Source organism: Bos javanicus, chromosome 15 (assembly GCF_032452875.1).
Source record: "Bos javanicus breed banteng chromosome 15, ARS-OSU_banteng_1.0, whole genome shotgun sequence".
NCBI lineage: Eukaryota > Metazoa > Chordata > Mammalia > Artiodactyla > Bovidae > Bos > Bos javanicus.
Genome location: NC_083882.1, coordinates 14509178 through 14536018, shown reverse-complemented (window position 1 = coordinate 14536018; position 26841 = coordinate 14509178). Strand labels below are relative to the sequence as shown.

The following is a 26841-nucleotide window of genomic DNA, read 5'->3' as shown; positions in this document are numbered from 1 at the left end:
TTTACTTGTTTTACATAATGGGACTCCTCATAAGATTTTACTTGATAAAAGAAAATTAGTTCTATGGTTAAAAACTGTGAAGTCACGAATCAATCCCAGTAGTCTGTTGTCATCTGACTCATCAAAAGATGTGCCTGAAAACTGAAAAGGCACAGTTAGTCTTCATGTTCTCTTTTAAAAGTTTTAATTGATTACGTAAACATTTGCCTCATCATGTTATATGTCTACTATGTGCCAGAGAATATGTAAAGGGCTTTGTATATTAACACTTTTATCTTATTTAAATGTAACAATGCTATAAATTCTTTGAGATACAGATGAGGAAACTGAGACTCAGGGATAGTAATAAATATACTCCCAAGATATCTAGTTAATAAATGGCAGAGTTGGCTTTGAAACCAGATTTGATTCCAAAAATAATGGGCTCTTCTGCCATACATGTATGCCTATGAAATGACTACAAATGGTTTTATAATGTAGGAATTGCTTTTGTGATGGTGAGGGGAGAAAGGAAGAATGAAAATAAGGAATTAAAATTATATTGTAACATGATTATAGCCCTTACAGATAATGCTAGAAGAATATCTGTGCAACAGAAACATGAATGTCTCAGCAGTGGAATTGTGGGTGGTCTGTTTTCCTTATCTCTACTCTTTTTTTTGGTATTGTCCCTGATTTTTTCAATAAAGGTGTATTGTTTAAGGTGAGCCATTATTCAGCAGAATTGATAGTGGTGGTAGTGGTGGTAGTATTTTTTATTATAAAAAAATAACACACTAAAATTGAACTGAAGAGTATAATAAACTGCCATACACCGATTGCTCATTTCTGGTAATTACCAACTGCAGTCAATCTTGCTTCATTTATATTGCCATCCATCTCCCTCCCTCTGTTGTTCTGAATCAAATACCAAACATGTCATTTCACTGTATTTTAGTAGGTGTCTTAAACATAGCTGCAATAAAGCCTAACAAGTAAACATAGTTCCTTACTGTTATTAAATAACCAGTGGGTATTCAAATTTCCAATTGTGTCATAAATGTTAGAAACTTTTTTTTTAATTTTTGTGTCTTTGATTTAAGATCTAAAGATCAGGTCCACCCATTGTGATTGGTTGATGCCTTCTTAGTACCTCTCACCTTGTATGTTTCCCCTTCAACTTCCCTCCATCAGTTTTTTTCTCCTTAAAAGTTACTGAAGAAATAATTGTGCCAGCACCATCCCTTTGTGTCATTCAACAATATACATTGTTCTCTTTCCTGTGAATTGGTAGATGCTCGATCAGATTTAAGTTTGATTCTTTTTGGCAAAATAACGCTATGGGCAGTAGTATGCGCCTCCCTCAGAGATGCAAAGAAAGCATCTCTGTGTATTTTAAGCAGCTCATCAATAGCATGACCAACATTTATTATCTTCATTAATTCTTTGGAAGGTGCAAAATGATATTGCAATTCCATCATTCCTTTTTCACTCATTAAGTGGAACTTGTTTTTTGGTTTTGTTTTGTTTTTTTAAAGAAAAAGTGTCCCTCATTTAGTTTGCATACCCAGAGGTATGGGAGTTTGTATGGGAACTGTAGGAAATACTGAATTACTTTGTTTATTTACAACTTTTCAAAATGATGAGCTAGCTTGCTAGCATCTTCCAATGGTGAGCAATTGGTGCTTTGGTTATGGTATGGTGTGTTTGTCTCTTCATTTAGTCTCATTTGGATTCTTGTGTTTTAAACATACTCAGTGTTTCCACCCACTACAGATATTATTTTCTATATCAATGTTCAAATTGTGCTATCTTCTGCCTGGCTCATGAGTCTTTTGAGAGTCCGCTAAATTGTCCTTGATAGTTTCCTTGCTATCTGACCTGACAAGATTTATAGGCTCATTTTACACTTTTCCTATTGAATACATCTATTTCTTCTTAAAGTAACTTGAGTTTATGCTGATAATTCTAATTAAAAACAAGATTATATTAAACTTCCATTTATATTTCCTTTTTCTTTAGCCAAGAAACCTAGTCCTAAACAATGAAAGGAATAATGGAATTAGAAAATCATAAAATTATTCTCTTGCCTTATTCCACAATGTTTTAATCCCACACAATAATCTCAGAATGCTGACACTGTCACCAACAATAGGATTGTCAAGAGACTAAGATGATTTTGGAGTTTTTACTTTAGGACACGCCCACTAGGGAGGTACAAATTACTGCATTTATAGCAATTATTATAGTTATCTGCTGGCAGCAACTGGCTATATATTTGGGTACATTTGTTTCGTTTATGTTTTTATTGTTTTATAACTCTGTAAAAATACTTAAATGACTCCAAAGTCAAATGAACAAAACATGGTATAATCAAAGAATTCCAGCTTCCGACTGTATTGTCCCTTCCAGCCTATTCCTACACCTGTCCCTTATTGATAACCATTTTTTAAAAGTCATGGTTAAACCTTTGGTTTTAAAAATGTATAAGCAGATATTTGTATGTGTACAAGAGTGTGTGTGTGTGCATGTGTAGAGCCCTATCCTTCTTAAATAGTAACCTGCTTTTAACATACTTTCCTCTAGTTTGCTTCTTTCAATTAACAATTGAGAGAAATTGCTTCTAGAGAAATAGCTATTTTTATAGCTACATCATATATATATGTATATATGTAATGTATATAGTATGTTCATTACATGGACATACAATAGTTTTTAATCAATCTCTTGAACATATATATATATGATTATATATTATATATTCAAAAACATATATGTGTGTGTTTGAGATTTTTAGAAATTGAATTGCCAAGTCAAAGCACAATTGCATATGTAATTTTGCTAGTTATTGAAATATACTTCCATAGTGACTGTTTTGCAATGACAAATAGGAATGTAGGAGAGTCTTTCCCCAAAACTTTTTCAACAAATATTTTGTCAGATTTGGAATATTGCAAACCTATTCCCAGGTGGCAAAATGGCAAAGAAACTGCCTGCCAATGCAGGAGATGCAAGAGATGCAGGAGACACAAGAGATGCAGGTTTGATCCCTGGGTGGAGAAGATCCCTTGGAGAAGGAAATGGCAACCTACTCCAGTATTCTTGCCTGGAGAGTCCTATGGACAACAGGGCCTGGCGGGCTACAGTCCATGAGGTCACTAAGATCAGATATGACTGAGGGACTGAACACACACACACAGACAAACCTATAGGTAAGAAATGGTGACTCCATCAACTTCCGACCAGCTATCAAACCCGGGCCCCCTGCATTGGGAGCATGGAGTCTTAGCCATTGGCCACCAAGGAAGTCTCTCCATGTACTTTTTTCATTTTTCTAAGTGAGGTTGAGTATCTTTTCACAAGGTTAAGAACCGTATGCATGTATCCTATGACTGTCTGTTCATTTCTCTGGCCTCGTTTTGATAGGGTTGTGGGTCTCGTCTCTATTTTGGAAACAAGTCAATCATTTTGGTCAAAATCGTTTTCAACCCTCTAACCATATAACTTTTCATACTATGTGTTTCTTGAAAAGTGGTGAGTAGCACTACATATTCCAAATACAACCCTATTACATTAAACATGAGAAAAGAAACACTGGGCTTGAGTCATCTACCATTTCCTTGTCAATTAAAAAAACAAAGTCTGTGCCTTATATGTCATTGCTGAGAATGGAGATTTTCTCTGCCCGTAAGCTTGTTGCATCCAACTGACTTTCCTCCCTATCCTCAAGGTAACTCTGATATGATTATACACATTTCTCCCTAAAACTGATTTTAACTATGTTGCAAACTGGCTAGTTACAAATCACTTAAACCAAGCGACCTCAAATGCTTTTTAGAAAATGTCAGGACATTAATAAAAGTCAATACTTAAGTCATTTGCCCTTGCCTGCTCCGTTTCTTTGGCTATATAATAAAAGCAGTTGGAAAAAAATGATTCTGGTCTCACATCTCTTCCTTCTATGGAGACTCTACCCAAACTGCTTTTAAAATGCATCTCCAAAACCTTTTCCAAATTTATTCTCCAATTCTCAACATGGCTTCCACTCAATGTCCCTTAAACCTTCTCAAGCTTTTTTTTCTTAATTGCTCATTAAGGTGTGGGCTCTGCATCAGAGGAATCAGGCCCACCTGAGTCTGAAATGTCTGTCTGGGGCCCCATCCCAGAGGCATGGACTCAAGAATTGGGCTGAGCCCCACCACCCCATCCCTGACTGACACATGCTCAGGCTCGAGAAAACAATGATATAGACTAACCTTGCCCACAGTTATGGGAATGCTCATGCTAAAAGCTGTTAGCCTCTATTGCCTTAATACTGAAGTTAAGTTCTAGGTATTTTTTCATGTATATTATCTCCCCAGCTAGGCTATAAATTATGGAGAAGGGAATGGTTACCCACTTCAGTATTCTTGACTGGAGAATCAGACAGAGGAGCCTGGTGGGCTACAGCCCATAGGGTCACAGAGTCGGACACGACTGAGCAACACACACACACAGGTTATAAATTAAGAAGTCATAATCTTCAAGTCTTATTCTATCATAACTCTTATTCTATCATAACTCTCATTCTATCATCTAGCATGGTTCTAGTCACGTTCCAGCACTTGCAAAGGCTTAATTACATATAGCTTGATGCATCTATTGTTGCTTTGAAATAGCACAATAAAAATTTACAACATTTTTTCAGAAAAGTATTTCACAAAAGCAGTCTTAACAGGTAGGAAAATTACATTTGGCCTGCATCAATGCTCTCAAATCTATTGTTTTAGAGCCTTGTACTGGGAAAACTGGAAGCTTATGGCAGCCTCAATAATGTTGCCTCGAGTAGTCCAAGTCCTAATCCCTAGAACATATAAACAACTATGTTCCTTACATGATAAAAGGGAGTATGTGGATGTAGTTACAGACTTGAGACAGGGAGACTGTGTTGATCATCCACGAGCTCCCGACAACGTCCTCATCCTTGTAAGGTCCTAATAAGCAGGAAGGAGACACTATGACCAAGAGATCTATGACCACAGAGGCAGAGACTTGAAGATGCTGTAGTTTGAGTGTGAAGATGGAGCAAGTGGCAAAGAACCACAGAATATAAGAAATGCATTTCAGAAGCTGGAAGAGGCAAGGAGATAAGTTACTCCCCTGCAGCCTCATGAAGGAAGCAGCCCTGCCCACACCTTGACTTCACCCCCATCAGACTGATTTGGGGCTTCTGGCCTCCAGAACTGTAAGAGAACTGATTTGTGCTGTTTTAAGCCACTAAATCTATGGGAAGATGTTACTGCAGCAACAATAAACCAATACAAAATTTTTGGTGAGTTTTTATTGTGAAATATTGGATTTAGAAAAAAGTACAAAATGTCAACGGTCAGATGTGTACAGGTACAGTATTTCAATAGTCTATACATGTGAACAGCTTAACAGGTTCACTGCAGAATGCATATTTAAACCAATACAATCTAAAAAGGACTGCAATATTCACAGGCTATTAATACATAAATAACTGGAGCCAAAATGACCCTCACTGGTAAATGCTAATCAATAGCTGAAAGCAGCCTAAAAAAGCACAATATACGGCACACCATAGTATCTCCTTACAGGTCCACATTGAGAGGATATTAGGTCATTAGGTCAATACACTACAGATCCAGGACTGGGACTCATTACTAATTTATACAATTGCAAAATAATTAAGTTATAAAACCAGGTCATGGAATAAAGAGAGGCATTTAATTAGGACTAAATACTGTGAAGCCCCTAAAATGTTTTAGCCTCCAAATTTACAAAGCTTAATTATTTAGATTGATTTTAATTTTTAATCACTTACCTACAAAAAAGGGGAAGGGGCACCTTTCTTTTGTAGCAGCTCCAACAAGGTGTAAGAACTATTACACAGTTTATTTTAAAACCACAATGACCACTGTGGATTGACAAAGGGCTATGAATCCAGAATACAAACAGTATAAATTTTAAAGAAAGGTAATGACTGTATTATGAATTTAGCAAATCCTGAAAACATTAAAATCTGTGTTAGGAAGGCATTAGCTATCACTGTTGAGAGTACTAAATTTAGGAAAATTATTGCATGAGGTCTCATAAAAACAAACTGGTTTAATTTTTCCAAGTCTGACTGATTCAATATTTTACTATCACTTGAAAATTACCCTAGATTATATGTATTCAAACTGGATAAAAAATTATTTGAAATCAGTTTAAAATGAAACTTTAGGAACAATCTACTGAAACATGAATTATGTTAAAAACAATTAATACAATCATCCTGTGTTCTGAGGAAAGAGGATAGGACATTCTTAGAAACAATCTTCAAAACTGATAAATTTAATAACAATTTACTAAAAACAAATTTATCCTTGCCCATAAATTCCTAAGAGGAGACTTTCTACTCTGTACAGTATACCTGGCAATGTTTGATATTTTAAAAATGAACTGAAAAGTCTGAATTGGCATTTACTAAGAAGGAGATCAATTCTATTACAGGCTGAAAACCACTGGATCAGAATGCAATTAGTCAATAATTTCTCCTAACCTATCCCACCCTACCTTTAACCTTTTATAGACAATTTTAAAGACTCTGATATAATTTTCTTATAAATAGTGCCTGAATCTTACAGTAGATTCCAATTTATTCAAAGATAATCACAGAATGATATAAAAGATATTTAATTTTTCCAGATTTGCTTTAAACTTACAATTTAAGTATGGTATACATAAATATTAACTTAGATAACCACATATTATAGAGAAAGCAGATATATGGACCATTGAAGAAAATTTTTTTTTAATTTTAATAAAAGAAGAATAAAACATGTAACTCACAAAATATGAACATGAAGCCATATGACATAAAAAATAAAATTATTCTACCCATACTGATTTAAAATTAAATCTTTTGGGAACTATTTTAACATAATTCAATGAATTCAATGACCAACAGTTTCCCATACCACACAGAAACAAACCACGAAATCATCTCAAGTCTAATGCATTGTCAGTTCTTAATGCAACCGCAAACATTTTACTAGCAACTTTTCCTTCTGAAATAGGCTTCTGTACATATGCATTTATATACAAACATTTATTAAACATGATTTTAAAACAAACCGTATGTACAAAAGATCAGCATTCCTATAAATAAAAACATTAGGTGGCAAAAAGGCACTTGTAAGTAAAAATCTACAGTAGTTTTTACAAAACAAACACATTTTACCTTGGATACTGTACAATAAACATTAATTCCTATACCAATAATGAAAATACTAGTTTACTAACTAATGTTAACAATGTAACTTTTAAAAACATATTTACATATACTCTGAAGTTCATTTAATAAAAGCACCATGATTCTCTCCTATTTCATGTTGATGAAAAGTATAAACACAATTACCAAAAAACCAGTGTTCACAATTTTTCTTGTTCAAAAGTTTTTGTATTTCTGAATTGAAAACTGTTTATATGAAATTAGCATAGTGTAAAACAAAAAAACAAACAAAAAGCCCTGCTGTTCTGACTTCTGAAAACCATCCTACTCTATTATTGCATGTTGCATTTTATAAAGGGCACTAGTCATGCACTCCTTTACAACAATACTATTGCTGGCAAAAAAGTTCCTGGATATCAAATAATTAAAAAGTTACTTCAAACCAGTTGAAGTTTCATTTGAATGTTTTACAACTTAAAAAATGCTGTATATCAATTACAAAAGTGAATAGGAAACACGCCAATTCATTTGGTGTGCAAAAATATTTTTTCACTACACAGAATTTAAGGGCTTCACAGAATTTTTTTCAAATTTTACATTTTCAGCAGAAACACTTAACGAATAAGCACTTTCTCAAGGGGATGTTAATATGCTTCCACTTTTGTCAAACTTTTTACCCTTTGACAACGCTGCAACCTGTTTGAGTAGCTCTCTGTTTTTGGCCTGTGGGAGACAAAAACATTTACCATTAAAAATATTTCAAATATTAAGTCATGCTGAAGAATACACACTATCAGAATGAAAGAGGTATTTAGGCTCATCTCTTTGATATGTAAAAGGAAAACTTTAGATTGGTTTGTCAGCCCCCTTTGTAAATGTCCATATTAATGCGATTGTTGTCCAGATTCAACTGGTTACAAAAAAAGCAACTTAAAGTGAATCCATTTAAAACAGGGTCAAGTTTTTAAATACGGGGAAAATATTTCAGCTTTATTGTAAAAACATGAAGCAAAAGCTATGAATATAAGTATTATTTTATAATGAATAAGATCAAATAATTCAAGTGATAATTTGAGAGGACCATTTCCAGAACTATAAAGACCTTCATTCTGATGTGTATACCTTATAAAACACGCATAAAAGGTCCTTTTTGCAAAAATGTACAGACTTTATTGCTTTGCCAAACAGACTACTCTGTTAACAATACTTAAATAATTTTTTTTGAAGCACCAATCAGAACCACACCTTTCTGGTCTTTTGTTGTTCCTTTAATTGGCATACAGTTAATCTGGTATTGGCTTTGATATAATTTGAGTAGTTATACATCATCACTGTGGCTTATGTTTGAAAATCATTTTCCTTTACAGGTCTTAAGATCTTTTTATTATCTAGACTTTTTTAACCTCAGTGCTTTATCTTCTAATTTTAGCCTTTGTATGGCAAGGTAGCACTGCCTAACCTGTCTCAGGCTTTATACTTAGCACCTCACCCTTCTCCAATCAAATTCTCCCTAATTAATACCCATGACGACCCCCAAAATGCAAATAACCTAGCTATCTTATATTTGCAAGTCAAATCAATTTTTTACGTTCTACTGCATGATTAACAGCATTTCTCTATTCCATGATTATTAAATAATTAAGGTTATAATTAGGACTTTCAGTTTCAAATTCAATTTCAGAGAACCATAAAGAATCTAAAAGGATTTTTATTTTCCCTTTAGAACTAGTTTGAGAAACTCAGAGGACAAATCAATGAGAATGCCTGGCAGTTAGTGAAAGTCAAATACACCCACTCATTATTAACTGGTGTAACACTCAGTTGACCATCCTAGTAAATACGGTAGTCATAAATTGTTTTCTTTTCATTGTTAGCTACATATATTACTTAATTTATAATAGACTCACTGGCTAAAACAAGGAATCTTAAGAAACAAATTTTAAAATACAAACTAATGAAGGGCATAAAAAAAGGAAATGTTTGCAAAGTTGCTCCAAAGAGATCTCTGTCAGATCTGTAAGCTACATTATGTAGAAGTGTTTACAATGACATAGCAAATCATTAAAAAGTTAACTTTTAAACTACCTTTTCTCATTCATGATTAAAAAATAAACAAAATATCAATGAGTTTATAATTGTCATATTCTAAGTATGAAATACAAGAACTCAAACGTTAGATATTACAAGGGTGGGGGAGAAGAGGGAGAGGATGAGATAAATGGAAAGCAGCATGGAGGCACATACACTGCTGCTACTGCTAAGTCACTTCAGTCATGTCTGACCCTGTGCGACCCCAGAGACGGCAGCCCACCAGGCTCCCCTGTCCCTGGGATTCTCCAGGCAAGAACACTGGAGTGGGTTGCCATTTCCTTCTCCAATGCATGAAAGTGAAAAGTGAAAGGGAAGTCCCTCAGTAGTGTCCAACTCCTAGTGACCCCATAGACTGCAGCCTACCAGGCTCCTCCATCCGTGGGATTTGCCAGGCAAGAGTACTGGAGTGGGTTGCCATTGCCTTCGCCCAGCACATACACTAACATATGTGAACAGACAGCCAATGGGGATTTGCTGTATGACTCGGGGAACTCACACTGGGGCCCTGTGATAACCTAGAGGGGTGGGGATGGCGGCAGGTGGAAGGGAGATTCAAGAGGGAGGGGACATATGTACACCTATGGTTAATTTATGTTGATGACAGACATCAAACCAATATTGTAAAGCAATCATCAATTAAAAATAAATAAATATTAAAAAAAAACATTAGGTATTGAAAAGTTTTTCCTTTTAATTCTTTATCAGCGAATTTTCAATCTGCATGTATTATTTAGTATCCTAATCACATCATTAAATCTGCTGATAAATTATGTAAGAAAAAAGCCTTTAAGAAAAATCAACAGTCAGTTGCTAAAAGGAGACAAGTCTAAATCTTATTCTGATACAATTAAAATACACTTTATAATAATATTTAGTTACATGCATTAAAAGTTTTATCCTGGTATTTATTACTTCTTTATTACACACCATGCAAAAATCAATTATTTAAGAACTCTTAAGCAAGTTGAAAATGTTTAGAAATGCTGGCCTAAAGGAAAGAATATGTATTAATCACAGATGCTTCTCTGATTCCTGGTTTTGCCATTTATCTGCTATGTAATTGAAATTTATTTTCTCATATGTAAAACAGTACTCACACCATCTATCTCAACAAGGGTTGAAAGAACTAATCAAATATACAAAACACTTAACCTAACACAGTGGCTGGTATACAGCAGGCACTCAAATGTTATTTCCCTTTTCCTTTTTATCACCTTATCCCCTAAATGAAGGTGTATTTTTTATTGGATATTCCTGGTATTTCAGATAATCTGGTTACTGTTTGGTTGGTTGGGTTTTGTTAAGGGGTTTTTTTTGGGGGGGGACAGTTTTTTTGTGTTGCTCAATGATTATTTTTCAGGTTTGGTAATTTCAAATGTTTTGAGAGCTATTAGAACAAGGTAAATTTTCTGCTTCAGTGTTCAGTTTCTTATCACAAAAAGATAAGAACAACAGTTCACTATATTTACTCAGGTAGAGAACCTTACTAGTACATGGCTGCTAAGGGGAATGGGGTTAAAAGAGGATACTTAACTGTGACAGAAGGTCACCAATAATAACACAAATAGGGAAGTGGTCTAACAGCAAGAATGAAACACAAAACCTGAGTAACCTGAGGTGGGAGACAGTGCAGAACAGAAGAAAGTATAGTTAAATCTGAGTTAGAAGATGTAGGTTTCTATGCCACTTCTGACTACGTTTCCACAATTTCATGTGTAAAATGAGGACATCACATAACTCAAAGTTACACTAAGGTGCAAATAAGACAGCCTATGTAAAATTATGTTGAAAATGTACACTTTCATCTTATTATTAGTTATTATTCTATGAAATTTCAGCTATCAACCAAGAAGAGGTGGGCTACGGATACTAAACAGACTAAAATGTCAAAGAGAAGTCCCCTGTGCTTACAACTACAAAATCAAACAACGAACTGCTCTTCTGAACAGTGAGATGTACTAAGGTTTATCAAATTTAAGTACTGCTCACAGGTTTTTTGCTGTATCATTCTGAATTTATTCATGTTTTGGCTACATCAAACTGGAGATCACCATGCAGAAGATTTTATTTCCAGTTATCAGTCAGCCCTAACAACTGAATGAGTAACACAAAATGAAACTACTATTTGCTGGTGGATGAGAAACGATAATGTACAAGAAGCCTAGTATATAAAAAGGGCAAATCTCTCAGAAAAGAGGGCTGATGGGTATTTCCATAAATCACCACTCATTCGGCAAACTAACTGAACATCTACTATGTGTCAGGTTCTACGGAAGTTTCTCTTCACAATTCTTTGACAGTAAGATCAGCATTAGGACTAGCCAACCTCTACCTTGAATTTCAGCAAGTTCCTAATCCACTTTACAATCTTACTCAATGTAAGCTATGTTAAAAGAATGAAGAACACAAAACCAAAAGATAGGAACAGCAAATGTCCCTTGGTGTTACAATGTTTAAAAAAAAAAAAAAAAAAGGTAGGGCAGTATTAATTCCTTCCTTCCCAAGCTGCACTCTCCCAACGGATGGCCCGAAGTCTGTGTGCTGCCATCTTCTATGCTTTTAAGACAACAAATGTCAGAATGTATAAATTAACAGAATATGTAATTAACTTAGTGCATCTGATTTTTAAATTCATGAGACCAGGATGAAAAAAGGCTTGAAGAAGGGGATAACCTGTGTCTATGTTGGATGCGCTCCATCTCTGTGTGCCAGACCTCAGACACACCCTCTTTGTCACTGTGGTGACTCCTGGCATCACCATTCAGTTGTTCTACATACAGAAACCCTACCGAGTACACCCTGCAGTACTCAGAGGCTGGCTTGTACAGGATCCCTCCTGTGGATACTGAGAGCCCTATTTGCTGCTGCTGCTGAGTTGTTTCAGTCGTGTCCAAGTCGTGCAACCCCATCAACTGTAGCCCGCCAGGCTCCTCTATCCATGGGGATTCTCCAGGCAGGAATACTGGAGCGGATTACCATTCCCTGCTCTAAGGGATCTTCCCAACCCAGTGATCAAACCCAGGTCTCCCACTTTGCAGGCCACCAAGAAAGCCCAGAGCTCTGCTTGGCACTTTGGAAATCGTAGTCCAAAGGTTAAGGTGCACTCTTGGGCCTTGCATCTCTGCATGCAGCATGAATTTCCTTCACTTGAGGTCCCTAAAAATTGGTGTGTACCTCTACTTCTCCTCCATATCTGGGAGGAAACAGAAGAATAGCTACACAGTGTACTAAACTTAATTTTCACCTTAGTTTCACGAATCTGAAAACTCCATCTAAATTTCAGGCAAAAGTTTTCAGATTTAATCTACTGAATCCCCTCTATCAAGTGATTTCAAGCAACAACTTTTAATGGGAGCAGGATTAAAAACTATTATAAACTCAAAATCAAAGCTGAAAGTGCTCTGGATATGCATAAAGTAGGGATACCAATATGATTCTAAGAGAAAGAATACTATTAACCACATTTAGCCATCCTTGCCTAACAGTTTACATAAATTATCTCATTTACCTGGAGTTGTTCCACTGTTTCTTTGTGAGCTTTTTCCATACTGTTCATCTTTGTTCTCAAGTTTGACTCTTGGTACTGAAAATCTGCCTTAAGTTCAGTTAACTGAAAGGTTAAAAAATATATAGATAAATATTCATATATATGCATATATACAACCTGATAAACAAACACCCACCATTTTAAATATTTTTCACAGTAAACTCACAATTCATTATAAAATGGAGAATGTTAACAGATTCCTGCATTTTGTAACTTATCTAGAATTTGTTTTGTGAAATGAATTCTAATTTACTAGTTTAACACTAATATTACGATAATATTGAAACATCAGTAAAATTTTGAGAAGTTGCTATTTTTGTTTCTTTTTAAGGTAGTTTCGCTGGACACAGAATTTGGCAACTGGTATGCCAACAGGAAAGCTTAGTGGTTAATGCTTTGGAAAATGCTTCGGTTAAAACATACTTCACATATAAAAACAAAGTAAACAATACAACTGGTTTCAGGTTAAAACAATCTTTCAATGATAGAAGAAAAAAGGTTCACACTGGACAAGTATGAAAATCAGAGAAACAGTTTTATCAACTGAAAGCTATATTGCTTTTTCCTTTAAACTTTATGTCCAGAACTCCATATCTGATACCACCTAAGATCTGAGGTAAAGATGGAGAACAAAACACAGAAATACAACTAACATGGAATGAGAAAGGAAAGAGGGTTACTTTAAAATTTGCGCTTAGACAACTTAAAAAAGTTAAGGGATTTGAGAAAGACAGCTAACTACATGACAATTTTTCTTCATAAATATAGATGGCCTAAAGATATAAAATCTCATGACTTCACACTAAAAAATAAGTTGGTATTATATAATTTCAATAAAAGAACCAGGTAGAAGAAAGATTCTGGTCATTTTTATTGATTGATTGCTTTTTATTTTTTTTTTAAATTGGAATATAGTTGCTTCTCACTGCTCTGTCAGTTTCTGCTGTACAACAAAGTAAATCAGCCTTACATATACGTATATCCCCTCTTTTTTGGATTTCCTTCCCATTTAGGGCACCACAAAGCACCAAGTAGACATCCCTGTGCCTTGTGCTACAGGTTCTCGTTAGATATCTACTTTATACACAGCAGTACAGTATAGTAATGTCAATCCCACTCCTACCTTTCCCCTTGGTATCCATGTTTGTTCTTTATGTCTGCATACCTACTTCTGCTTTACAAATAAGTTCATCTTTACCACTTTTGTAGATTCTACATGCTTCTGGTTATTTTTAAATGGTTTTCATTATGTAAGTTTTAAAGGTTTGCAGGTTCTTTTCTGTAATTACCCAGTAATCACTAAACAAAGAAGTACACCAAAAAGAGAAAAAGGAAGTCACAGTATCTTATATTCTGATTTTCTGAATAAAAGCTCTTGCTTTTGTCAAATTCAAAGAATAACTGAATTCTGCTTTCTATATTACAGAGGAATTCTTGTGCTAAAACACCAGTTCACTACAGATAAACTATGATATTCTCATCTCTATGTTCTAAGTTGCCTCCATATTATTAAAGTTCTGAAAAATAAGAACATGTCTTTTTTTTTATTATTATTCTATCTTTTTATCCTTCTGATCTAGTATGTGGCTGGCTGCAGAAGTCACTGAATGAAGTGAACTAAATTCAAGAAAATAACATGACTGTCTTACACTTACATTGTAAGAAAAAGGTGTAAATATGTAGCTATTTTTAGGCTTACAATTATTTTGCTCAAAATACTGCGAATTTCCATGCCCATCAGTGTTTAAGAAAAAAGGAACACTAACAAAAACAGAAAACTGTTACCTAAGTGCAGGAACAGTCTAGTCATGCTAGAAAAAGAAAACAAAATCTAAGGAAGCCAAAATTCCACAATTTATTACTACTTGGTTTTGGAATCATTGCTATTTTATAGTAAACTTACCATTTTACTCAACTTTTATCTAGGTTAGTACAGATAGACCTGTCTTTGTGTAACAGAAATTTCTCTGAAATTTTGAGTGTAAAACAAATTTTCATAAAAACTAACCGAAAATATTGTTACTAAGCAAAAAGAACCATAAAAAATAAGACACTCATAATTTTGCTACTTTTATGTCAATTCTAAATTTCAAAAATTGAATTTGCTTAAAAGGTAAGGTACAAATGTATTAAAATAAATTTAAATCTGTTAACCGTCAAGGTCAGGGAAAATGTAAAAGTTACATTTTTTTACATGAATGTCAGAAGTATAAGCCAACTTAGATTCAAGCATTACCGTGGATACTCAGAGACAGCTATATTCATAATTATGTCTTGTTCGTAATTTTAAGAAGAGTATTTTTAATGTTTTCCTATTGCAATAATGTTTGAAGTAGGTCAAACTAGATAGTCCAGGACCATAAAACAAGTACAGAAGTAGGTTCTACCCTCAAAGATGACCAGACCCCAGTAATAGCAGCTATGAGCACTTATACACGGACTTTACATTTTCATTTCATTACAATCATCCCATGAGATGGTGTTAATACTCTCATTTTTAAAATGAGAAAATTGAGGCCCAAAGAGGTACAATTCAGCTAATGTGCACAAAGAAAGTATTACAACTTTTTACTAAACAGACTGTGTATTTGATTATTCCTCTTGATCTAACTTATATAAAAGTTCCAATAAGCGGATTTACTTTCCACCTTATATATAGCTAATCACTATCACATAGGAAATTCCCATAGCATTAATTTTCACCTGTTATTTGATCCTGATTGAAATAGACAATTGGTATATAAAAGACTGCATTCAATTCAATTACTTTATCAAAAGAATTGACACAATATTCATTTATATCTTGTTTTCAAATTAAGACATTAGACCTAACTTTAGATTTCTGGCTTAGTGAAACTAATATCCAGAAATTAATAGAATTTTATAGCCCTCAACTAATTCTGAGAACTAAAATTCTGAAATACTGTTTTTATGTATCATCATTAGATGGCTTAGGTTCCAATTTGCACTTCTGTGTCTTGTAAGAATCATGCACAACACACATTAAGAAGTTATTAAACAAAGTCTAGTAAAATTTGCATTTATCAAGCAATAGTCAAGATGTAAATCTTACCAGGCTTCAGTGAACCATGTACTTACCTTTTTATCTTTTTCTAAAATGGTCTGGTCTCTCTGCTGTAAGAGACGTTTAAGTGACATCACTTCTTCTTTCAGTTGACTTATAAGGACAAAATTGTCTGTTCCCCCACTATCTGCTGACTGATTTATAGAGCTACTAAAAAGAAAAAAGTAAAATACAGTTAAATGAAGTAGAAAGAAAATTAGCAGGTGTTCAAATTGCATAAATTAGACAATTCCACAAACATCCTTAAGGCTAATGCAAAAAAATATGTACCTGACAGAAATGGATGCAACTGGCAAATTACCTTACTAATGGCACACATTACATACACCTGCAGAAATATAATTCAGTATTAGCTTTTAGGGGGTCAATACTTCTAGTGTAAAGCAATAGGCAGCCAATTTGTACAGTAACATCAGCAAACTTTTGGCTAATGAACTAAAACAAAGTCACTCTCATAATACTTTAAATCTAAAAACATTTTCCAAGCAGGTCAATCTCAAATATCACAATTAGTTTTGTGTTTCACTGAAGAATAATTAAGATACAGAGAATTCAGAAAATTTTTTTCAAAACCCAAATTTATGCCCCAAATAGAATAACATAGTTCAGTGCCACTTTCTTATTACTAAAATTAAGTTAAAAATTTTAACTGATTTTGTTTACTCTTCAAGGTGACTCAAAGAAGTCAATGTAGAAGATACATGTTTCTATTCTTTTACCTAGTAATAACTGGCAACCAGCCATGATTGTTCAACTAAGTTGAATTTTCACAGCACTAAAGGAATTAATTTTTACCTATCTCCATTAGATGGCTTAGATTCCAATTTGGGCTTTTTCTTTGGAGTTTCATTCTGAATTGCTGCAGAGGATTTATGGCTGAAACCAAACATTAATAAAAATAATTAGAGTAAAAAGGGAAGAGGCACCAAAGGAAAATATAGTTTTCTTCCCCTAAAACATTACTGAATATCAATTTTTTTAAAGCCTAAATAACAAAGGTAAAGAAATGTCACATTTTAAAAAATACATGTCAAAGTATTTCAGGAAATATATTAACATATTTACCTCTGTTTCCACAGTCCCTGTTCTTGTTCTGGACTCAGATTGCTGATTCTGAAAAATACACAAATGACATCTAATAACAACATTTATTTAAAACATCAACATTTTAACAGCATTCTTCCCAATGGAATCAGATGATACATGTTTACACTCTTTTGTTCAATGAATGGCATATTCAACTAAGTTTTCAGACTAAGCTAATATATTGAATAAATCACATTTTAATAAAATAAATTCTAATCAAATGACTACTGGCCATCTTGTTAAGAAAAATACAACGATAGGGGATTGGATTTTCTTTTTAATTAGTATTTTTATAATTCAATTTAATATCACATTAAGAGTTAGGGTATATGAGCATGAAAACGAACGTAATAGGGTTCTATAATGATAAAGTTGGAAAATCGTCTTACTTAGGCTACCCTTACTATTTTAGACAGAAGATATTTTATCTTAAAGTTAAGCCTTCCTAGTAATCCTACATGGAGATGAACCAGAGTAACTCAGGTAGCTCAGAATAGTGTGTCAGGCTAAACCAGGAAATATCTGAATTTTTCTTTCTTTTCTACTTTTCCTAAGAATCCTCTCCTCCAAAGTCTCCAGTCTTTCATTAGGCTGTACTCTAGAGCAGTCAAGCTGCAAATATGGGGAAATCTCATAGAAACAAGTGATTTTACTTTTCCTTATAACTACTGCTGCCGTTTAGTCACTAAGCCATGTCTGACTTTTGCGACTCCATAGACTAACCTGCCACGTTCCTCTGTCCATGGGATTTCTCAGGCAAGAATACTGGAATGTGTTGCCATTTCCTTCTCCAGGGGATCTTCCTAACTCAGGGATCGAACTTGTGGTCTCCTGCTTGGCAGGCAGATGGATTCTTTACCACTTAGCCACCTGGTAAGCTCCTTATAATTACTACTACAGTACTACTTCTTTTGCATTATGCCACAATGCTAATAACCACTTAATAATTCACTATGAAATGTCCATACCTTTCTCCCGTATTTTCCCACTAGCCAATCCTTCACTAACCTCTAGTTTATTCATTCAACATGTGCAGAGCATCTCCTATGTATGTATCAGAAACCACGTAAAATGCTGCCTCTTGAACAATGTGGGGCTTTGGGGGCAGTGATCCTCCAAGCAGTTGAAAATCTTTGCACAGTCAGTCCTCCATTTAGGAGGTTCTGCATCTAGACTCAATCAACCACAGATCATGAACTACAGTAAATATTGAGTAAAACAAAACAAAGTCTGAGTATATAAGTGGACTTATGCAGTTTAAATTTGTTGTTCAAGGGTCCACTTGAACCTTATACAATATAAGAGGTGTTAGATGACCTGGGCTGTGCGACCTTTTGCAACTTACTGAAAATCCCTGAGCCTCAATTACCTCATCTGCAAAATGGATATAATGCATAGCTTATAGGGAATATGAGGATTAAATGAGTTATGTATGTAAAATATTTAGTACAGTGCTATATACACAATAGAAATATGTACATGTGTTTATGTGTGTGTATAAAATTTATTGCTGTTGTAGATGTACAAGTTTTTTAACCATGTTCTTAAGAATCAGCTATAAATAAATAAGCCGGGGAAACAACAGCTGAAATTCTATCAATCTGAGCTATTCTCTACTTGTGGTGGGAAACAGTAACACTACGGAGGAATTCAGTTGCCATTTTCTCTTACAAATTTCATTAAGAGCACTGGCAAGTCATATGCATTGGCAAAGTCCAGACCTTGAAATGAGAAAAACCACAATAGTGACTTAATAGAAACACTTGGAATCTCAGCTTTCTGAGGTGGGCTTTTCTTGTATCCATATTAACCTGAGTTTCTTCCTTCCTCCAACACCCATCAATTTATATCACAATATGTAAACTGTCTGTAATCATCCTCATCCACTGAATTTCAGATATGACTCCACCAACTGGTTGCCTACTCATCACATACAAAATAGTATTTACACTTCTTAAATAATCAAAAGGAAAATTAAAAAATCAATCCATTCTCTTTCCCTTTACTTTTGAAACCTGTCATTCTTTCAAAAGATTAAGTTACTGTGACAATGTTAGATCTTAATAAACACAATGTGCATGTGTCCTTTCACCTCATGCCAGAACAAATTTATCCGTAAAACACAAGGAAAAGAGGTATGTCAGCTGAGTCTGAGAAGTAGGTCTGCCAGTCACCATCATGGTAGTTATTTTTTCATATTTTTCCCTAAAGCAAGAAGTGAAAATAAGGAAGATTTATGTTCCTTTGCTCCTTACTGTAATTCTCCGATACAGAGACCAGAACATTTCTTTAAAGTAGCCAGGTTAGAAAGCACTATGTAATCTACCACCATTACATTCAGAAAGCACTACAGCACAGCGACAAATGAAAAATGGCTAGAGAAGCAAACAGTATCAGTGCCTCAATGAACCCCCATAATCTGATACGTGTGCTTGTCTAAAGTTCAGAGTCAAACGTTGTTTACTAGACAGACCTATAAAATACTCCAAATATATCATCCGTGTTCCTAAATGTGGCAGACATCAGTTTTCTGTACATGAAACTATGTTCTGACTACCTAGAACTTGAAAATCATTCAGAGAAATTTGAGAAAATATAATAAATTCTCCTGAAACTCAGTGTGTATCATGTCCCTTTTTTCTCCATTTTAATTTTTGTATTTAATTTACATTTTAATAGTCTTGATTTTCCATGAAGACTAAAGCCACATTTAAAAAAAAAACCTTTACACACATTAAGGGTTACTATATTACTACTATTTAACTTTTCTTCCTAAGGCAATTTAAAAATCAAGTAGCTGATATTTGAATACAGTTTCTGTTTTTAAAAATAGCAAAGTACCACTACTCAGAAAGATTTTTGTCTCACATTTTGGGAATCTTCAATGTTTAGAATGCTTCTATCATAGTCACAAATGATAGTGTTACAATCTGTTCTCCAAAAATACAAAATACATTTCCTAGTCACTGGTTAAAATTTATTTTAACTAAAACAAATTAATAGGAACTGCTGCTGCTGCTAAGTCGCTTCAGTCATGTCCAACTCTGTGCGACCCCATAGACGGCAGCCCACCAGGCTCCGCCGTCCCTGGGATTCTCCAGGCAAGAACACTGGAGTGGGTTGCCATTTCCTTCTCCAATGCATGAAAGTGAAAAGTCAAAGTGAAGTCGCTCAGTCGTGTCTGACTCTTCGCAACCCCATGGACTGTAGCCTACCAGGCTCCTCCATCCATGGGATTTTCCAGGCAAGAGTGCTGGGAGTGGGTTGCCATGTCCTTCTCCAAATAGTAACTGAGGCAAATGTAATTTTTACAAGTAAAATCCTAACGATTCTTTGAATATTGAGGTTTTTGATAACATGAATCAATGAAGTATTAACTGTGTACTTGTATTTTGACTTCATTACATGATAACTTTATACTGTAATTCCCGAAATGTCCGATCTTCACATTTATGGTAAACAACTTAACACACTCACTATGTGTAATCCTGTACACTGAATAAAGTGAGGAAATTGCCCTAGACACTCAAGAAGCTTACCACATACTAAACTAGTACACAGCTAGCATTTACAAAAAGTTAAACACCAAAAGCAGGTATTAAAATGCCACAGAGGACTTTGGAAAACACGCTTTCAAAGTACTTACTTATGATGACTACTGCTGTGACGATGGTGGTGATGGTGGTGGTGGTGGTGGTGTTTTGCATGATGCTGGTCTTTCTCAGTAAGAGATGAAGATGATGAATTTGAATGTGAAGATCCAAGGCTCTTCCTCTGTTCTTTTGTCTTCTGTAAAACTCTCTTGTATGATAAAGTACAAAGCCAGCATAATAACTTCCCATCAACCTTTTAAAAGAGAATACTTATATTAGATTAAACGTACCCGTAACTGGCTATAAGTGAAACCAGGTGAAGATAAGCTGTTCAACTTCTGACTCTCTCTCTTGTACACACAGATTTTTGCAAAATGGAAGTAAAATTAGACTGTTTGAATCTTGGGAAAACACTTCTTTAGAGGCTCACAAAAGGGCAAAGGATGATATACAGACATCCATTTGTTTGATGAATTTGAATTTATAGAGAGAAATTTGTTTTCTTATTACTGGAAAATAAACATAAATTGATGACAGATATATTTCAAAGAAACCTTATCTAAGCACTAACCTGAATTCTTAAATCACTGTTATTATTAAAAAGACAAAGTATCTATCATGACAGCAAAACTGTTAATTTACAGAAAAAAGGAGAGATTGAATGACACACAGAACCAATTTTCATTTGCAAATTCACCACCTAACAAGCTAAAAACTATGTCACCCCTAAATCAACTTGCAGCACTTTTGTGATCATTCACCCACGTGCATCTCTCTTTAGTCACCAAGTCGTGTCCAACTCTCACGACCCCATGGACTGTATAGCCTGCCAGGCTCCTCTGTCCATGGGACTCTCCAGGCTAGAATATTGGAGTGGAAACCCACATGCACAGAGCAGCACAAAATTTGTGTAGCTGGACTACAAATGTTCCCAGATGAGGCTGAACAAGGTAAAGTTCTGCTGCATTTTTTCAGCTCTCACATTATAAACAAGTATCCTTTTCACAGTCTACTTAGTGTTTTTTATTGTTTTATTTTTATTGGATTTATTTTTTATTGTTTTTTACTGTTTTTTATTGGTGATTTCACTGTTAACATTGTCCCCAAGTATAATGCTAGAGTAATGTAGTGTTCCTAAGCACAAGGTGGCTGTGTACCTTACGTGGAAAACTGTTGTTCAGTTGCTAAGTTGTGTCCGACACTTTTGTGACCCATGAACTGTAGCCCACCAGGCTCCTCTGTCTGGGATTTCCTAGGCAAGAATACTGGAGTGCATTGCAATTTCCTCCTCCAGGGGATCTTCCCAACCCTGGGATCGAACCCATGTCTCCTGCATTGGTATGCAGATTCTTTATCACTAAGCCACTCCGGAAGCCCTTAAGTGGAAAACACCTGTGTTAGGTAAGATTCAATCAGGCAGTTATAGTGCTGTTTGCTCCAAGTTCAATGTAGTCAATCAACAATATATATTAAGTAAGGTGTCTTTAAACAGAGACATATACAAAACAGGATTAGATATTGATTGACTCTACCAGATTGTGACCAGAGGCAGGAACCTAATCCCGTACTACCCTAGGAGCCACAGTTCAGTATTCACTAACTCAGTGTTCGCAGTACTTTTATAGAACAAAACTATGACAAACAATGGAAGTCCACTGTACGCCTATCAATGGGGAGAAAAGGAGATTTCTTTCCAAATTAAGACTAAAATGATAAAAATTAGGTTTCTATCTTCTGTTTGTTCACACAAGAGTGCTGAAGGGACACGTTTTCCAACTAGGGTACATATATTGTTGTGGAGGGACCTAGGAGAGCCCCTCAAAGTTGACACTCATCCTCCAAATCAGTTGACACTGACAGACATCAGGAAGCCTGTGTGAATGAATGCTCAGCAGAGGAATGTCACACACATACAAATACTTTCACTACAGGTAGAGGAAAAAAAAATGATATAAAATATGAGCCTCAAATCAAAAGGCACATGACTAACTTAGAAATATATATATGCTGAAGTGCCATCAGGTATTTTTTCACACTAGCAACATCAAGTAACCAGCAGATGGTTAAGTAGCTGAAAGGATTTAAAAGCAGTCAGCAATTTTTCCACACAAAATGTTGGAGCCAAACAGTACAGAACAGTCATACAGAATATTTTTTAAAGTATGTGTGCTGTGCTTAGTCACTCAGTTATGTTCAACTCTTTGCGACCCCACGGACTGTAGACCGCCAGGCTCCTCTGTCCATGGGGATTCTCCAGAACACTGGAGTGAGTTGACATGCTCTCCTCCAGGGGATCTTCCCAACCAGTGATGGAACCCAGGTCTCCCACATTGCAGGTGGATTCTTTATCGTCTGAGCCACCAGGGAAGCCCAAGACTACTGGAGTGGGTAGCCTATCCCTTCTGCAGGGGATCTTCCCGACCCAGGAAGTAAACCGGGGTCTCCTGTAATGCAGGTGGATTCTTTACCAGCTGAGCTACCAGGTAAGCCCCCTTTTTAAAATAGAGTAACCTTGATTGATCAAGATGAATCTACATATGACGCCAAGGAGAAAATGTACTGTTTGTGAACTATCATCTAACCACCTGTTTTCAGGGACTCAAAGAATATATCAAGCTTCAGTAATGTATTAATCGTAAAAACTTCCAACTTGTTTGTGATGTATTTAATTTCCAGAAGATGTCATAACATAAATAAAACATACCTTTCTTCTTCCTTCCTCCTTCCGATCAAAAGCACATTGTTGTTTGCACTGCTCACAAGTCTGAGGTGGTCCATATTTTTTTTCTGAATTTGTGCAACGCTGACACTTTGTACCAATAAATGCCGCAATTATGTTACAGTACTGACAGGGCTTAGGCTGAAAAAAACAGATATGTATTTTCTTTAATTGAGACATTTAAAAATACTAAAATTTTGGTGCATAACCTAATCTGAGTGCACAGGACACATTTCAGGAGTTAATTAAGGAAATGTCATAATGGGCGAAAAAATTTGTTAATTATGTTGCTCTATTGTAGTCAAAGACATTTGATTCATTTACTAACACTTATTTCTAGACTCATGAAACTTTTTACTCTATTAAACAGATAAATAACACCATGAGAAATGTATTTATGATTTGCACAGTATGTTATATAATACAAAAGCTACATGTAAAAAAGTTCCAATCAAAGGCACACACTTATAGAAAAGTTTCATATATCCATATTTGAGGGAAAGAATTTCTACTAACTTAATGTCCTGTTAGTTTAATTACTTTATCATTTATTCAGCATACATTTAGCAGTTTTCATCATATATAAGTACAGATGATGCAATGAACAGATGAATTTTCAACTAAAAAATTTGGCACAAGCAAATTCAACTAAAACATACCTTCATTTTCTTTGACATTCAAGACAACCCAGATTTTAGAAAGCCTTAAGGCCAGCAATTTTACTAATCATGACTGTAACATACCAATAATGAGTGCAATATACATAAAAGAAAAGAATTATACTAGGATAACTTCTTGACTTTTGAGACTAAATGCCTAAACACTGTGCCATATACAAAAACTGTCAGAGATTCTGAGGAAGGTGGAAAATATAATTATGCAAATTATGAACATGTAAGTTCTCTAAAATCAGGAGTCTGTTATATTTGAGTCTTTAAAGAATAAGATCATAAACATCACATTGAAATTCAATATATATAAACATGGACATAATATGACTGTTTTAAAATGCTGTCTTCCCAGTTGACCCTCCATAGAAAGTTTCTTTCCTGAAATATTTTGCTACTTTGAAACATTTAAAAACACAGCGATATATTTTTTTTAAAAGGTGAATCTTTGTGAAAACATTAACAGATCAATGCCAATAAGATAAAACTATAAGATATACTTACAGTGCCAAATTGCTTCACATTTTGAGCACACTTCTTACAAATTGTATTAGTTTTGCTGAAAAGGAAATTGTATATAGATGATGAAACTTATGCAGCACAATGTTGAACTAAAGCAAGTAGTCAAAGTGTACTATCAGTAAAAGTGTACTATTTGCTTTAGTAGTACTTAAAACTTATTCTAACACAGAGAATTTTTCAAAAATACCAACATAAGATCTTTTCAGGGCTGTGTATTATCTAAGTTTACTCTTAATTAAGATAAATGTTTTTACATGTTTTTATTGCATATTTTAAATGGAAACAAAACTAAAATTTTGTTTCCTATTTACACATTTACAATGGCAATCTTCACACTTGCCATTATGTATGCACAGAATCAGTGCCTACATAACCTTCCATTGTTCGCTCTTCACTATTATGATACTCATACCTACTTGTGAAGAAATTCTTCTTCTTCATTATTCTTTTTATAAGCTCTTCTATGGGTACTGAGGCTCTAACAGGAATCACTCCATTAAAAGGTACGTGTTTTTCTTCCACTGGTGACAAGTTACTAGACTTTGCTGTGGACCTTTCCGCAAGTCCATGTCAGCACTAACGTTCTACCTTTTTAAGGTTTTTTGATGTGGGCCATTTTTAAAGTCCTTACTCGGACTTTAAACAAACAAACATTATTTGTTAAAGTACTGTTTCTGTTTTTGTGTTTTGTTTTTTGATGGCCTGAGAGCATGTTGGATCTTAGCTCCTTCACCAGGGATGGAACCTGCACCCCCCTGCATTGGAAGGCACTTAACCACCGAACTACAAAAGATGATCCTGTCATTTTTTTCCCCCCACATCTTAACAATAACAATTGATATTTGCACTTTTCATTAGCAAGGCTGTATATTTTCCTTGCAATATTTTTTATTTCCTCAGGTATAAAGTATAGCTGTAAAATAGTCATTAATTTTTGGTGAACATTCTCTCTCTTACTATGTAGAAACATGTAGTAAGTGCTTACAACTAAAATTTTGAGAAACTAAAGCATTTTACTTAAAAAAGCTTTAACATATATATGGGGTTACAAGCCTCAAGTATTCCTTACAGACAATACTTTGCCTTTAACAATCAAAAACTGTTCAATATACAAACCTCTCTTGTTGAAATTCTGATCTGCAGTAAGTACATTTTACAATTGGATGTGCAATCCGACATTCCTGTAATAAGACAATATATTAGTCAGTATCTATCTCGAAGTCCCAAATTTCACTTTTCTGGTGGAGAATTATTACTCAACCTAGTCAAATGCCTGAAATGTCAATAAAATCTGTCCCCCAACGAAGACAATTGAGTGATTTTATCAAGTAAGTGGCCAATTACAGCATAATTCCTTAGGGAAGGCTTAGGTGTCTTTGTCTTTATTAGATGTGGGGGGTACTCAACAGATGAAAATTACAGAACGCTGTCAGGGCCGACCCCAAGGACTGGTTAAATGTGAAACTACTTGTTATTTTGCACCGTCGCTCACAGACAGCATCCCGGCTTTAATGGGATGGGAGGAGCTCCAAATCTTAGAGCATTCTGTTCCCAAGCCAGACGCTTCGCTTTCCCGGACAGGGAAGGAGGATGCCATCAGCTCTGCGGCTTCGGGTTCCTAGCAAGAAAGTGCAAACACCGTCCTCTGCCTCCCGGTGGAAGGAGAGGACAGACCAGACAGAAAACCGAGAGGAAAACGTCTCCACCCCGGGGTCTCTGCGGCATAGACAGGTGGCTGCCTCACGCAGCCCCACCCCGAGACCCCCTCAACGTTGCTGGGGCCCGGACCCTTCTCGGGTCGCCTGAAGAGGGCACGGCTCTGTCCTCCTCTCAGGGGCTTTCCCAGCGGATGCCCAGGTCCTCGGAGAACCGGGTCTCTGGGTGAGGAGGCGAGAACTCCAAACCCCCAAAACGCCAGCGAGGAGACACAGGGGGAGGAGTGGGGGGGGGGGGGGCTGCAGTGCCACACGGGCACCCAGCTCCCTCGGGCCACGGCCGAGGAAACCCCGCCCGCCCGCCACCCAGCGCCCACGGACCTTGCAGAGCTGCTGGCCCTGGGAGAGCTCCTCGAAGGGATAGCGCTGGGTGCACTTGGTGCAGGCGTACAGGGCCGAGGCCGCCATCCTGCTCCTCAGCCTCCTCCTCTACCGCCGCCCGCTCCGAGGCGGGGCCCCACGGGGAACTCGGGCGCCGCCGCCGCCACCGCCGCCGCCCGGGCCGCGCGGGCTCCTCCTCCTCCTCCCCCGCCCTCGGCCTCGCGCCCACCAGACCCTCGCCGCCAGAGCCCGAGGCCCCGCGGCCGCAGCCGTCTCCCTCCGCCTCCACTTCCGCCCCA

At 35.9% G+C, this 26841-nt stretch overlaps 1 protein-coding gene across 4 annotated transcripts; it reads right to left on the bottom strand.

Moving 5' to 3' along the window:
• FAM76B (family with sequence similarity 76 member B) lies at positions 1 to 26841 on the bottom strand. 4 transcript variants are annotated; one of them, XM_061440167.1, is made up of 10 exons: positions 26543 to 26841; positions 25623 to 25687; positions 24489 to 24543; positions 23302 to 23457; positions 20651 to 20850; positions 16984 to 17031; positions 16714 to 16794; positions 15933 to 16065; positions 12795 to 12896; positions 1 to 141 (listed from the first exon to the last, which is right to left on the bottom strand). In XM_061440167.1, the coding sequence occupies exons 1-10, from the start codon at positions 26627 to 26629 to the stop codon at positions 28 to 30; spliced, it is 1041 nt and encodes a 346-aa protein (XP_061296151.1). In that variant the 5' UTR covers positions 26630 to 26841; the 3' UTR covers positions 1 to 27. The 4 variants fall into 4 exon arrangements, with proteins under 4 accessions (XP_061296151.1, XP_061296150.1, XP_061296154.1 ...); XM_061440166.1 differs by having other exon boundaries at positions 2 to 141; positions 15933 to 16068; XM_061440170.1 differs by lacking the exon at positions 1 to 141 and adding an exon at positions 5282 to 7918 and having other exon boundaries at positions 26543 to 26838.

Excerpts from the sequence above, each read along its gene's own strand:
- FAM76B (XM_061440166.1), bottom strand. The coding sequence starts at position 26,629 with ATGGCGGCCTCGGCCCTGTACGCCTGCACCAAGTGCACCCAGCGCTAT. Across the intron at positions 24,544-25,622 it reads TCAGAATTTCAACAAGAGAG|CAAAACTAATACAATTTGTA; the intron begins GTTTGTATATTG and ends TTTCCTTTTCAG. Across the intron at positions 16,069-16,713 it reads AAGCCATCTAATGGAGATAG|TAGCTCTATAAATCAGTCAG; the intron begins GTAAAAATTAAT and ends TTTTCTTTTTAG.